At 41.7% G+C, this 13,738-nt stretch overlaps 3 protein-coding genes across 6 annotated transcripts; 1 reads left to right on the top strand and 2 right to left on the bottom strand.

The window, feature by feature from the left end:
* Window positions 1–1,368: 1,368 nt before the first annotated feature.
* On the bottom strand, window positions 1,369–6,996 carry SH3PX1 (sorting nexin 33-like protein SH3PX1). The gene is made up of 5 exons (XM_011143609.3): window positions 5,768–6,996; window positions 5,393–5,576; window positions 4,777–5,228; window positions 3,870–4,565; window positions 1,369–3,786 (listed from the first exon to the last, which is right to left on the bottom strand). Exons 1-5 carry the CDS (start codon window positions 5,780–5,782, stop codon window positions 3,535–3,537), a joined length of 1,599 nt encoding a protein of 532 aa, XP_011141911.2. The 5' UTR covers window positions 5,783–6,996; the 3' UTR covers window positions 1,369–3,534.
* A 355-nt stretch (window positions 6,997–7,351) lies between these two features.
* Window positions 7,352–11,402, bottom strand: Cp190 (centrosome-associated zinc finger protein CP190). Of its 4 annotated transcripts, none has more exons than XM_011143610.3 (6): window positions 11,220–11,402; window positions 10,656–10,768; window positions 10,304–10,491; window positions 10,055–10,194; window positions 9,723–9,974; window positions 7,352–9,639 (listed from the first exon to the last, which is right to left on the bottom strand). In XM_011143610.3, the coding sequence occupies exons 3-6, from the start codon at window positions 10,460–10,462 to the stop codon at window positions 7,638–7,640; spliced, it is 2,553 nt and encodes an 850-aa protein (XP_011141912.1). In that variant the 5' UTR covers window positions 10,463–10,491; window positions 10,656–10,768; window positions 11,220–11,402; the 3' UTR covers window positions 7,352–7,637. The 4 variants fall into 4 exon arrangements, with proteins under 4 accessions (XP_011141912.1, XP_019697655.1, XP_025158203.1 ...); XM_019842096.2 differs by having other exon boundaries at window positions 7,638–9,639; window positions 10,645–10,768; XM_025302418.1 differs by lacking the exon at window positions 11,220–11,402 and adding an exon at window positions 10,949–11,208 and having other exon boundaries at window positions 7,638–9,639.
* A 442-nt stretch (window positions 11,403–11,844) lies between these two features.
* Window positions 11,845–13,138, top strand: ND-B16.6 (NADH dehydrogenase (ubiquinone) B16.6 subunit). The gene is made up of 3 exons (XM_011143613.3): window positions 11,845–12,238; window positions 12,356–12,506; window positions 12,626–13,138. The coding sequence occupies exons 1-3, from the start codon at window positions 12,139–12,141 to the stop codon at window positions 12,831–12,833; spliced, it is 459 nt and encodes a 152-aa protein (XP_011141915.1). The 5' UTR covers window positions 11,845–12,138; the 3' UTR covers window positions 12,834–13,138.
* Window positions 13,139–13,738: the final 600 nt, after the last annotated feature.

Here is a 13,738-nt window from a genome sequence, read left to right as displayed (position 1 = left end):
TCGCGGTCGCATCTCATGCATAAATTGGCAAGATACAGCAATGTTACAACGTTACCGTCACCAGTGGCAGTTAATGTGTTAAGTAAGGTGAATGTCCGACTTGGTAACCGAGCTAATCGTAAGAATAAATTAAATTAATAATGTACATGTTAAAAAAAGTATACAGAGAGAGAGAGAGAGAGAGAGAGAGAGAGAGAGAGAGAAAGTTGACTTTTTTTTAGAAAGCTTGAACATTCACGGTTTAAATTGTATTATATTTTCCAATTTATGGTAAGATTTTAACTTATTTATATCTTCTCAGAAATGACTGAACGTTGTATTTGAAAAAGTTAAAGAATAATTGTATAGGTTTGACAGACGTTTGACTATTAACTATCAACGCCGTCAGCGGAGTATGACCGTCGCTAATTGGGACATTCACTTTATCGCTTAGAAACAAGAAAAAAAATGGAAAAACGCTACTTGAATGTGCTGCTTTCCACTATCGATCCTTCTGCTGGGAAGCGAAGTTAGTGTGTTTTGTAAAGGCGCGAAAGATTGGCCCCGTGGAGGATTGACGATCGATATACCCTGGCGAATGAACGTAGGCGAACGAAGCATCGGTTGTACCGTTTAATTTACTTAATGTAATTAATTTAGTTGTCGGGTATGCGTGATGTACTACATGTGGTTGCACACAAAGCGCTATTTTTGTACAAGTTGCTTATGTAATTAGAGAGAAGAGGAGTATCGTCGCGTGCAATATATTTGCGTGAGAAGTAATCTTGGAGAAGAGCGGCCGCTTGTTGATACCACCGATCGCGATTGATCAACTATCTCCTCCCTCGGATGATGTATTAAACGTTAAGTCACGCGGCTTATCGCGTCACATCCGAGCCCCTCAGTCATGGGCGGCTTTATTACTTCTTCTTCTTCTCCGTTGTATGATATTAACCCCTGATCTGACTTATTAGCGGCAACGGCACAATGATTTTCCTTTGGCAGCGATCGAGGCTGTCTCGAATTTCTTTAAACTTGTATTTGTATAGTAGCGCAAAACACGCGCGCATTGCCGATTTCGTTGGAAGCGTGATATAAGTTCGTAATACAAGGGATATTTTGTAAATAACATTGAATTCAAGATCTGGCAATGATATGGGGGAAAACGGTATGAATATTGTTTATATATACATATATATATATATATATTAGTTAATTGAAAATATATATAATAAAAGAAATAATAAATGATATTTAATTCTTGACTCTCTCAATAGCCGTTTATTGGAATTCCTTTCCTGATGAAGAAAAGGAACACATTCTCTCGCTAATACGGTTTATAAAAACATGGTACGTGTCTATAGCTCTCTTAGAGTATAAGCTCTGTTATTTGTACAATTTATTTAAATGCAATAACAAGAATGTAGCGTGTCTTACACTTTGTTATTCCGTTCGTCGTTACGCGCGCGCGCCTCTACCACTTTCTTACATATATAAAAATGTATAGTAGACTCGTAATCACGATTACAAGTAAATAATACATTCTGCGTGATGTATGCGTGTCGCCGGCTGCCTTTAGAATATCCCACAAGAACACATTGCACATGCACGTGCGCGAATTAGTTCATCTTTCCCCGTTTCATCGTTCAAGCCAACAAATCGTTCTCTCTCTCTCTCTCTCTCTCTCTCTCTCTCTCTCTCTCTCTCTCTCTCTCTCTCTCTCTCTCTCTCTCTCTCTCTCTCTCATTCGCTCATCGGATGACTAACGTACGTTCATTCCGCGGAGGGAAATAATCGACATCAAGCTTGGCGAATAATTAAAATCTTACAAAGCAGATAATACACTCATAATACTCTACATTTTTTTAGCTGCTCGTCAAATACAATTCTGATCTTTTTCCGTTTTACGTTACAGTCGAAGCGTTTAACATAGCACAAGCTCATGCGATTACACTTTCGCGTCTTTGATTTTGATTATATCGTTTAGAAGTATAAGCTATATTTTCTTATTCGAAACTAAGAAGATTTCCGAATTTTGCATATACAATACAAATACGTTCACTGGTACCAAATATTCTCGTAGAAATCTCGACGCATGTTACCATCATCTCTCTCACACGTGGAAAAGTGACGAAGAACATGTAATTAGTGAGTTTTTGCAATATTGTTTCTCAGATACAGTAAACATTGCTCGTGAATGCTATTGGTCGCATACATGGCGACGTTATTTCTGAGTGAATAACGTTTACGATTTTACGTTTATCGTATGTGAGAGACGGTATTGCAAAAACTGTATCCCAATATCTATTTCCAACGTCGCACCACAGGTATAAATCATTCTGCGATTAAAAATATCTTGCAATATTTATAATAAATCTGAGTATACCGTTCCTGTGGAAAGTACATATATACATAATATCACGGCGATGCGACATAGCGTCAGCTTCGCCAAGATTCATAGCGAAAGAAACATCAGACTGACGACAAAAAAAATACCTTACAAGATGAAATACATTGGTATTTTCGAAAAAAAAAGAAAAAATCTCAAGATAGATTAACAATGATAAAACACATCAAGGCGAAATATATTACAATTTCTTAAAATCACTTCAATGATTATCGTATAGTTACATCAATTCCAGCTATGGATCGCTCTTTGCGCGCGTAAACACTTGATCACCTTGCAAAACTCGACGTATATGACGTAACAACAAGAACGTAATGCGTGTTTGATGACTGTTCTCTACGTTCTACGTATAGATATTTCACAAGATCAACATGATTAAGCACATGTTATTGACATAACGTCGATTTTGCTCGGCCGTTTCAGGGTAGCGATCGTGTAACTTTCCTCCCCTAAGAATGAAAATGCGAAAAATTTCACGCAACCTTAATGACTTTAGCAATCATGTGACTTTTTGAACAAAGGCAGCATGAAACTTTCGGCGTTTTCACTCCTAAAGAAAAGCGACGTAATTGCCGCCTAGGCGTCAACTCTTCTCTAATTCAAGTGTATACAGGGTGTGCACGAATTCGCGATACAACTTTTTAGCATTACCGATTTAGCATTACCGACATTGTAGCTCGGTTGCTTGAGCCAAGATTATAAAAATATGAAAATGGCCATGAAAATTACATCTATAGTGAGAAAGCTTTTAAGACTCACATAACGTTACTCTTTACTACATTTTTATAATGCATCACTACACTTGTCTACACTTTTGTGTACTAGGATCATAGCTCAAGCCGAGTCAATCATCCGAATTTGCCTATTACGACACGATGCAATGGAATATTTATACGCGTCTTAATCAACTACAATACTATCGGTAATGTTAAATCGTGTGGTACAAAGTTGTGTCAGGAACTCGTGTACACCCTGTATAAAGAAAATCTATATATATGTACAAGTTTCACTGAAAATATGCGCATTTGGTACATTTGTCGTTCGTAGTCGCGTATGCACTCAGCGTTGCAATTAACCATTAGCGGCGGCGTTGGTTCACTCGTGCCGATCGGATGTCTCGCTCAAGCGGAATTGCAATAACACGAGTCTCATTCGTCGAACGCACTCAACGCTTCCTGCAGCTTGTCGACTATTTTCTGGTAGAAGGCAATCTGCTCCGTGAGATGTGTCTTTATGGCTTTGTTGATGTGCACCTCGCGCTCCGTCTGGAAGTGTATCTCCTCAGCGACCAAAGCGCGCGCTATCACGTCGGTTCGGTGAGAGAGCTCGCGCAATTGCTGCGGCTCCATCTTATGCTCGCTGACCAGCCGTTCGCAGTCCTTTCGTTTCTGCACAGCGCTCTGCAAGAATGAAAACAACACATGGATTAATTAACCCGCCCAGATAAGACGCTACTTAATTGTGGCCATGACATGCGACATACCTTATGGATGCTGATGACGTCAGGGAAATTGCTAATAATACCGCGATAAATGTGGAACTTATCGGCCAACGGTTCCCAATCGAACTTGGGCTGTTCCTCGTAGAGCTTGCCGATGTCGTTGTAGGCGTCGCCGGTGGCCTTCAACGCTCGCGTCAGTTTGCCACGGCTGTTGTCGTCCGCCTCCAACGCGTGGCCGAGCGACGTGAACGACTGACTAATCTTCTGGAATTCTCTTCTGTACAACACTTGGTGTTTCTTCGCCTGGTCCACCGACATAGCCATGAAGTTCTTCACCACGGGGTCCAGCCCGCTGATAAATCTGCCAAACGTGTCCGTCTGGATCTCCATTTTGATGGCGTCCAACGATGCGTCCGGACACTGAATGGCGTTGAAATAATTCACGCCCAGCAGCTCGTCCTTCTCCGCTTGCCGTTTGCCCGCTTTCCATCGCTTCTCGTCCGTGCAGGTCATGAAATGCTCCCATACACGACTGCGCGATAACACCGGATGCCGACACACGTAATCGACGAACTCCTGCAGCTGCGTACGCCGATGCTCGATAAACTGCTCCTCGTAGCGACCCGAGATCTGCTTGTCTGGCAAAGGCGGAATCGGAATAAAGCAGTACTTCTCTTCTAAGCGTTCGTGCAGCCAATCGAAATGCTTGTATCTCCTCGAGACTTGTATATTATTAAACTGTAATATAGAGATATTCACGTTGTGCTAAATTGTCTTATATTAAAATCTATAAGCTAATATGAATAAGAAAATATGTATAATACAAATATTAGCATAAATAATAAAATATACAACTTAAAATCGGTTTAGATTACCGCGTGTGTACACAGGTAAAATCATGAACGTTATCATAATCATAAAAAAAAACTGAAGAGACAATTCTCTTTACCGTAGGAGTTAATTGATAGACAATGAAGCTCTTCAGACCCTTCAGTTTGGATTCCTTCTTAGGCGACGTAACGACGCAACTGTATGGCTCTCCGGTCGGCACCCACGTGCATCGACCGTTATCGCTCTCTTCTATATAAATCCTCTCGCTGTCAGGCACGTTTACCGTTCTGACACTCATTAGGAAGCTATCCTCTCCCGATTTGATGAGTGTGGAAAACTTATTGTTTTTCTTTGGTACATTGGGTATAGGTCTCTCAGGTATCACAGAATGTATGGTATGCATGGGCACAAGATTACCATGGTCAGCATTGTTTTGCTGCGCCACTTGTACAGCATGCTGTTGCTGTTGCGTGGGTGGTACATACGCCTGTGTTTGTCCAACCTCAGAATCATCGTCCCAATCGTCGTCCCAATAATCACCTGAGCTCTGTTGGGACGATGTCATAGTATCTGTGTATAAAATAACACAATTAGGTTGTTAGCAATGATGTTACGTCACTTCCCCAAAGATGATTAGCTTATCTCTTATCAGATAATTATACAATTTCAACATATGGTAAGAGATAGGACAAAATGGAAACAAGAGCCGATGATATATCTTTTATGCCACATACTAGAAACAGCTTGTTCGACCACTTGAACATACGCCGCTGGAAACAGGCCCGACTGGCCGCTCTGATTAAATCCCTCGCACCAGCCATCTCCCACGTTGTCTCGCATGACTGTCAGAAGCTCGCCGGCAGTGATAGATAATTCCGCGGTTCCTGGCTCACCGGTGAAATCGTACAGCGCTCTTACCTGAAAGAAGAAGCAGAAGAGGAGAGTTAGAGAGATGTGGATTACAGCGACGGATCTTGGCGTGAGACGTAAACGACCAAGAATTGGTTCCCAGCTCGCTAATAGAATGAGTCATAGCTGTCGAGTTGATCGAACTCGGTGCAACAGTTGTACAGTCGCTTTTCCCTGGGCTGAAACGCGAATTTACGCACCTGCTGGCCCTCCATCGTGCGCGATTCACGACGACCTCGGCGATTGTTCCGCTGGACAGTTTCCTCAGAATTGTAAAAAGATTCAAATTGCCGGACTGCGTCCGGTCACATTCCTACGCTCTCGCCTTCTTCCACCACGGGTCCTCTGACATTTGCGCGCTCGCACTGCGATGCACTTTACACGACGTTCGGTCTGTACACTCCGACAGCACGAGCAGCACACCGTCAGCACTGCTGACGACGACTGTACACCATGAGCGAGAGTGAGAGTTCGTCCTCCTCTCAATTGCTGCACCTGCTGCACTTTCGTCGATTCCTCGAATTTCTTCCTTGCCTCTTTCTTCCGTTGAAGTCTGAGCATAATCCAAAAGTCCGTTTTGGTCTCACTTTGTGTCGTCCCCCCTCCTCTCCTCCCTCTTAATAAATACGTCTGGCTGTAAGTGCCGAAGATGTACAGGAGACCAGCGAGAATGGACAATTTATTGTTTCATGCGGCTTACAGAAAGTATGACGAGGGGCGCAGTTGGGAAGAGCAGCTTGACAGATGACGTTGCTTCTCTCCTTCGTTCTTCTCTCGTTATCACACGCTGGTATTCTCTATCTATAATGAGTTTCGTAAGTTTGGGTGCGCTTGATAAACGGCTCGGGGCTAATTTCGCAAGCGGACATCAACGCGTCGATAACCGATAATTTTCGTGGAAACGAATAGAAGAAAACACGTTAGGTTCCACGATATCGAGAACCGGTACTGTGCGGATCCGCCTCCGTCGCCATCGAGATAGAGCGCGAAACTTTTGATCGATATTGTCACCGACGAGATAATATAGCTATTCAGCTTGCTTCCAGCAGCCTGCCATTGAGTCGCCTTCTACTTGAATTTGGATTGGATGTGGGGATAGTGGCGGTTTGTAACGGCGTTCATGTGCACTAATGAAAGTCCACCCCTGATCAGCTGTTTTGTATTACAAAAAAAAAAAGGTCCGTTCACTCTTTTATTGAATCACACCACTGCCGTTAGTATGAATGAATCAGAACGAGCTCCTCTATTTTACTTCGGACTGTGTGAGAAACACTAACGACTTGTGTGTGATTATGGATTCTCGTGAAATATAAATCCAAAGCTTAATTAATAAGTGTAACATATATATTTTCATAAGCTACATGTATATAAATGTTCTCGTGTTTAAAAAGATAAGATAATGTCAAATTTAGTTTAAATTCTTACGCTTACAAAAGTACTACTACAACGAAGATAATAACTGCGTTTTTTGTTTCATCAATGCAAAATATATTAGATCTTGTTATATTATGCCGAATGTTACTGTAAGGCCCGCTTTTCGAGGATCTGTGAATCATGACAGAACCTTGCTTCACCTGTGTATATAATTTTACATGCCATATGATATAAAATGTACTAAAAGATCTATTTGATGAAATTTCCCAAACGAGCCTTACAAGTAGGTTTTCATCTCGAACACGTTATCGCTAATTGCGTAGGTTGAAGCTGAGGAGAAAATCATACACAGAAGTAATCCGGATAATACAATGCATTTGTGCAACAATAGAATTCACATGTAGAAGCAGTATCTTTGATATCGGTACCTTTATTCCCTGTGGCTTATTAATAAATGTAATTAATGATTTGATTAATTTTTAAATCTTCTTGCCTTACCGCTAAACTCTTCACGACGTAGACCGATACGTCGACCATCCGTCACTAATTCTCGCTAATGAACAAATATACTCTCCGCACAGATTAGATGTAAAAAGAAAATTTACTGAAAGCTATTAATGTGTTTCATTAAAATCGTAGCCATCGTAAAAGTTAATAACATATTGCAAGCAAACGAAAGATCCGACATTACGACATTCATGACTCCGTCATGCTCATACTGTCCTCGTCCCAATCAGTGGCGAAGCTCCGCACCTTTTTGCGTCGCTTGCTCGCAGACTTGTCAATGTCCTCTTCCCCTTCGACATGTTCCTCCTCAATGATCATGACGGATTCATGAGTCTCGCCCGTAGTGTTGCTCTGTTCGCTACACTGCTCCTCGTCGTACTCCACTATTTCCGTCTGCTCCTCGACGTACTGTATCACCTCCTCCACCTGATTATCACCACACTCCTCCAACATGTCCTGAGGGATTTCCTGTATCTCCTCTTCCTCCATGACTTCCTCCTCGACCTCCTCGACTACCTCCTCCACTATCTCCTCGGTTTCTTCCTGCGAAACATCATCGGACTGATAACTGTCGTAAGTGCGTCGCTCCGAATCCTTCGCGCCGTGAATGTATACGATCATTCCATCTTCGGTACCCTGCATCACTATCTGCTCATTGTCGGCGATGTCGAGTTGCTGCGGCTGCTGTTGCTGGTGATCGTTCTCGACGTGCTGGTAATTCTCGTTGTCCACCAGCATGATCATGTGCTGACCCTCGAGTTTGTGCTCGTTGTAGTTAATATTATGTGTTATGTTTTCCAGCTGCATGTCCGGAACGATGTATTGGTTGTTGGAGCTGCTCTCTTGCACCTCGGCTGTAACCGTGTCTCCCACGCCGAGGGAGGCGGCTATTCCGCTGGCGACATGGCTGAGCGCCTCCGCCTCGGACGACGGTTCCAAGGATATCGGCGGCGCGGACGTGGTGGACTCTGTGTCCCGCATCTCCTTGTGATTGCAGTCCAAATGTACCTGCAAGTTCGTTATCAGTACGAACATCTTACCGCAATACGGGCAACGATGGCCCTTCTCCTTGTTGTCTGTCACACCGTCGTGGCCGGTACTCAGCTGGTGAGTCGTGAGTTCGGTGATAGTCCTGAACGACTGGTTGCATTGGCCGCATTGGACGTCTTCCGCAGGCAGTGGGTGATGCCGCGTAGAGGGTCTGTGATTGTGGTTGATCTGGTGCCGCACCAACAAGTTCTCCGACAGGGCGACGTATGAGCAAGATTGGCACTTCGGGAAACACAAGCTCTTAGGCGGAGGTACATTATGCTTGGTATATAAATGATACATGAGAATGTTGCGTTTGGTCGCCTTGTAGCCACAATGCTCGCAAACTCGTGGATCGAACTTCTCTTCGTGTACATCCTGCATGTGCCTTCTGTACATGTAATAATTTGTATACTCCTCCTCCAAGTCGCACTTGTTGCACTTCCACGGACCCGTTTCGTTGCCGTCGATACTGCCGTTGCACTTGGATTCGTTCTCGTCACCGTTGTTGCTGGACAGCAAATGATCAGACTTGAGCACCACATACGATACCTTTGTCTTGCACGCGGCATTGCTGTCGGAGGACTTCGCCTCCTTCTGCATGATCTTCAGGCGAATGTTTTTGTTGTTTTTCACAAGATGCGGGTACTTCTTCAACACCTCTCTGATAATCTTTGCATGATTGTTAATGGAATCTTCAGAACTTGGCCGAGTGTTCGACTTAGGCTTCTCCAAATTTTCTTTTTCTTCTAGGTCGAAGCGCACCTTTTTAGCTGACCCATCTTGAGATCTCGAGAAAGACTTCGATATGCTCCAATCATCATCCGAATTTGTGTCTCTTAGACCCTTATCGTTTCCTGGACTGTCATCGTCCTCATCCTCAGTCGTGTCGTTTTTACTGTCCCTGTCCGGTGAACGTTTGCGGAAGGAACTTCCTGTCTTATATATATCGGATGCTTGAACGATAGGCTTTGTATTGTATGTGATATCATCGAATGAGGAGAACACCCCGAGAGCGATCTCGTCTGCTTCCGGAAGATCGAATCTGGATGGACCTGGAGTTGTTTCCATAGGTCTACTGAGCGAGGGTGTGCTATGGAATGTTCGTAATTCGTAATTTGTTGCAGGAGATTCCTCTATCTTTCTTTTCCAAATTGGGAGTCTTTAACAACAGGAATCGTTAATGCTAAATTATGTCCAGATTAAAATTACACACGAAGCATTATATACTTTTGAAATACATACTTTCTACCTGGTAATGGCTGCTCAGGCAAGGTGCTTGATGTTGAGCTAGTGGTGACTTTTGCTGGTGATATTGAAGGCTTCGACACAGCTGCAACTGGACGCACAGTCTTTGTCGGCTCATTTTGTAATGTGCTTGTATTAAATTGAGCGTCAAGTAATTTTGTCAGCACTGTCATGTTCATCTTTTGCGCAGTACGATATAAAGCATGTTGTTCTGATGTCCAGTATTCCAATTGTCCAGTATACATAAAGCTATGAAATATACAGTAAGATATATTACAGATGATTTTGAAAAAGCATCAATTTCTTATTATATATTATATTATACATACCTTATGATAGACTTAACACATTCATAAGGCATGTCTGAAGGCATAATAATTATACCATCATAATTCTCATTTTTTTCTTTCTGCTGATTTTCCAACTTTACAAAATAGTCTGTACATACTGATACTACAAGTCGGTGTGCCTAAGAAAATAATTCAATTTGCAATATCATTGGTAAAGTTGAATATATTCCGCCAGATATATTTTAAATTAGTTATTTTTATAAAATATATACAATGTTATATATTAACCTGTACAGTGATCTCACTTGTAGGAAATCTAATTTTAAGATCAAACAATTCTTCATCCGCATAAATTTGCTGAAGTCTCTGGAGGAAGAATGTCCCCCAATTATCTACTTTTACTTGCTTCAGTCCCCGTGAAGGGAGCAACTTGTCTCCTGATTCCATTATGAGGCACAATGGAAATATCAACACATCTGATCGACAATAAAATTGTATTATTTAATAACAAAGTAACATGTTATTCTCACAGAAAATAAGTACAAAATTTAGATTCGAATTGTTAACAATGAAATAAAGTAATACTCTCGTATTTCGATTTCGTAAATGTAAATATTTTGACACGGAACTTCCTTGATACCTCAATGAAACCTTCAATCACTTTTCACAGGATTTCAAGCGCAACTTCCAGACAAAATTACTCAAATACAATATCGCTTGCGTATCCGCGAATCCCCACGAACAGCAGAGAAACTAGCAAAAAACATAAATCGCATGAAATAGTTTACAAAATTGTATCAATGCGGCGCGTACGACAGACCGATCCACCCTTATTTCTCAAGGACGCGGAGATATGCCATATGCACCATTCACAGCTATGTGATGTTCCATATACTGTGCGATTACAGGGAACACTTCGTCCGTGTCTCTTACCCCACCATGTTAAAAGACACGCGGTTATGTGCAGGCAAAAAAATTCAAGCGCTCGGAAACCGGAGTAGACGGCGAGACCGAGAGTGCGAAACGACCAAAGTGAATTAAGTTCGGGGACATTGTAATCGTGAGCACAGCTTCTAGAAGCCCGACGGAGGACGCTGGCCGACGCGTATGCGTTCCCCGCAAGCCGCCCGAGTTACATCGCCCAGCCGCGACCGGGTCGTCGCATATGCGAAATGAAAATACAATTCACGTCTAATTCACGTACCTATTCGGCAGAATCTCAATATTTCCCGTTCAGCACCATCTCTCACGAATTCTCTCAGTATACAACTGACACCGAACGTTCCACTATGTGTCGTGACTCACAGATGGAGTTATTCGCGTTCGATCGTGACGATCGTCAGCAAGGCGAGGACGCACAGGAGCGACGAGTTGCATGCGACACGATTGGCGAGTTCCAACTTATGACATTGGTAATTAAAGAGGCTTGATTGGTTGAGATGTCGTAACGTTAATATCTGTATCTCTCTCTCTCTCTCTCTCGGCCGCATTCTTTGCTCTTCTCTATTTTTCCGCAGCATATCAATGTCTATTTTTTTTTAAATATAAGATTTTCTTCATTCAAGTGATTGCTTTCATACACTGCGAAAAGATTGAGAGGCGACGCTCGTGATTTAAGCGAATTGCAACAGAAAAATGTAAAATTCATACCAAGTGAATTGACGAATCACATCTGAGAAGGTATAAGTCATGTTGAAATTCTCGACTGCAATTGGCCAAGTCGTTTGTTGCTCAAGCTTGCTGTTTATGCTTTCTGTATACTATAGCCCTTTAAACTCCATTTAAAGCAAGTTGTGGAACTGGGCCTTAGCTGTTGTCTATCTCGATATCGACATCACAGAAATAAGTCGAATTTATGTAATTAACTTGATAATTTATGACTTCACCTGCAGATGCTGGTGGCCTCTGGCGACATGATTTATAAGCAAAACTCCGATCTGTGTGCATGCAATTGAAAATAATCTGCAGGAAAACGGAACAATTTCCGTGCTCGTTATATTCGAGAGAATAAGAGCGAGTGCGACCTTACGTGGTTCGGTGTCTTCGGGATTCTTTCATGCGCGATAACTGAGCGATATTCTAGTTCGATTTGATATTGTTGAAAAAGTCGAGAAACCGACAATATGAGTGCCGCGTCTACGAGCAGAATGCAGGATCTTCCACCAAAAGGAGGCTATGCCCCTTTTCAAACCGAAAGAGTTAAATTACGTAGTGTTCTCAACGGTAAACAATTCTTTCATTATTGATGCAATATTGTTGTTTGTTATGGAGAATCATTTAAAAATTCTGGAGATTTGATGTCAACGTCACTTAACATTCCTCTTTTGTGAAATTTGACAGCGAAGAGCTGCTTTGGGCTTGTCCTAGGCAGCACTTTGTTTGGGATGTACAGCTATTATAAAACTTTCATATGGATTAAAAGACACGAGATTGAGATGAGAAGCGCACACTTAGCTATATGGCCACTGCTGCTGGCGGAACGAGACAGAGCGTAAGAGTTCTATGTACTCTTGGTCTTACATATTGTTGACAAATTTAAATGCTTAATTAGTGTTATATTTGTTGAGATTTGCAACTCGAGATCTCCTTAATGTAGTTATCTTATTTTAGCGTTCTAAAGCAAATGAGATACAACCGAGAAACAGAGGCAGAATTAATGAAGAATATCGAGAAATGGGAAGTTGGTACCTATTATGGAGAACCAATATTCTTTTTGGATAAAGAAGATCAATATAGAGATCCTTTGTTCAGTGAACATTTTGCACACACTCATCCAGATGACTTTCTAATACGTTCTGCTCGTCATCTGGTGACATAAAAATGTCTACTTATAGCAAGTGGATGTAATTATGTTCAAATCATGGTTATAGCTTAAAGAACTTGTGCATGTAGTCCATTAATAATAAGAATGTGTAATTATTATGATATTTAAATTTCTACGAGTGATAAACCTATGGAGCACTGGTTCTATATAAAAATAGAATAAAATTACATAATCTCTGCTTATCGATGAGCTTCTCTTTTCTCTGTCGGTAAAACAAAAAGCAATGCAAGGCAAATAGCTCTTTGAGAATAGCCACTTGAAAAAGAACTTATTAAAACAAAAGAATTTTCTTATTCGTATCTCAGCAACAATTTCTCAACAACCCTGTCGGTTTGGTTAATCATTGGTAGTGCAACTAAAATTTGATAAAATTATTTTTTTATAAATTTCACAATCTGTTTTCGTCCCAAATAAAAAAATTTGCCCAATTTTTACGTGGGAGAAATTTTCTTATTGTGAGCACCAAACGATACATTTCAAAACTCATTAATACGTGTCGTCATCGACTATAAAGTTTCATCAAGCCGAACTTTACAATGCAACAGTACACGGAAATCAACCAATCACAAGCCGGTAAAAAGATCTCTTTTTACATTGATCTCTTTCCTTTCATTATCCTTTTTATTACTAACCTGGACTCTCTCAAAGAAGAACTAGCGTACATCCTCCGAACTTCAAGAACTACAGAAACTTGTATGCAGCTGAGACTTGGTTGGAAAAAAAGAGGAGAGCAGAATTAGAGTGCGCGGTAATGCAGGAGTTGCAGCGAAAAAAAGCAGACCGCATGCGAACGACCCTTAACGCGCTCCGCACACACACACACACACACACACACACACACACACACACACACACACACACACACACACACACACACACACACAACACACACACACACA

The sequence above is a fragment of the Harpegnathos saltator genome, unplaced genomic scaffold (assembly GCF_003227715.2).
Source record: "Harpegnathos saltator strain DR-91 unplaced genomic scaffold, Hsal_v8.6 scaffold491, whole genome shotgun sequence".
Lineage (NCBI taxonomy): Eukaryota > Metazoa > Arthropoda > Insecta > Hymenoptera > Formicidae > Harpegnathos > Harpegnathos saltator.
The sequence above is the reverse complement of the archived record's forward strand: the minus strand, read 5'-3'. Positions and strand labels throughout refer to the sequence as shown.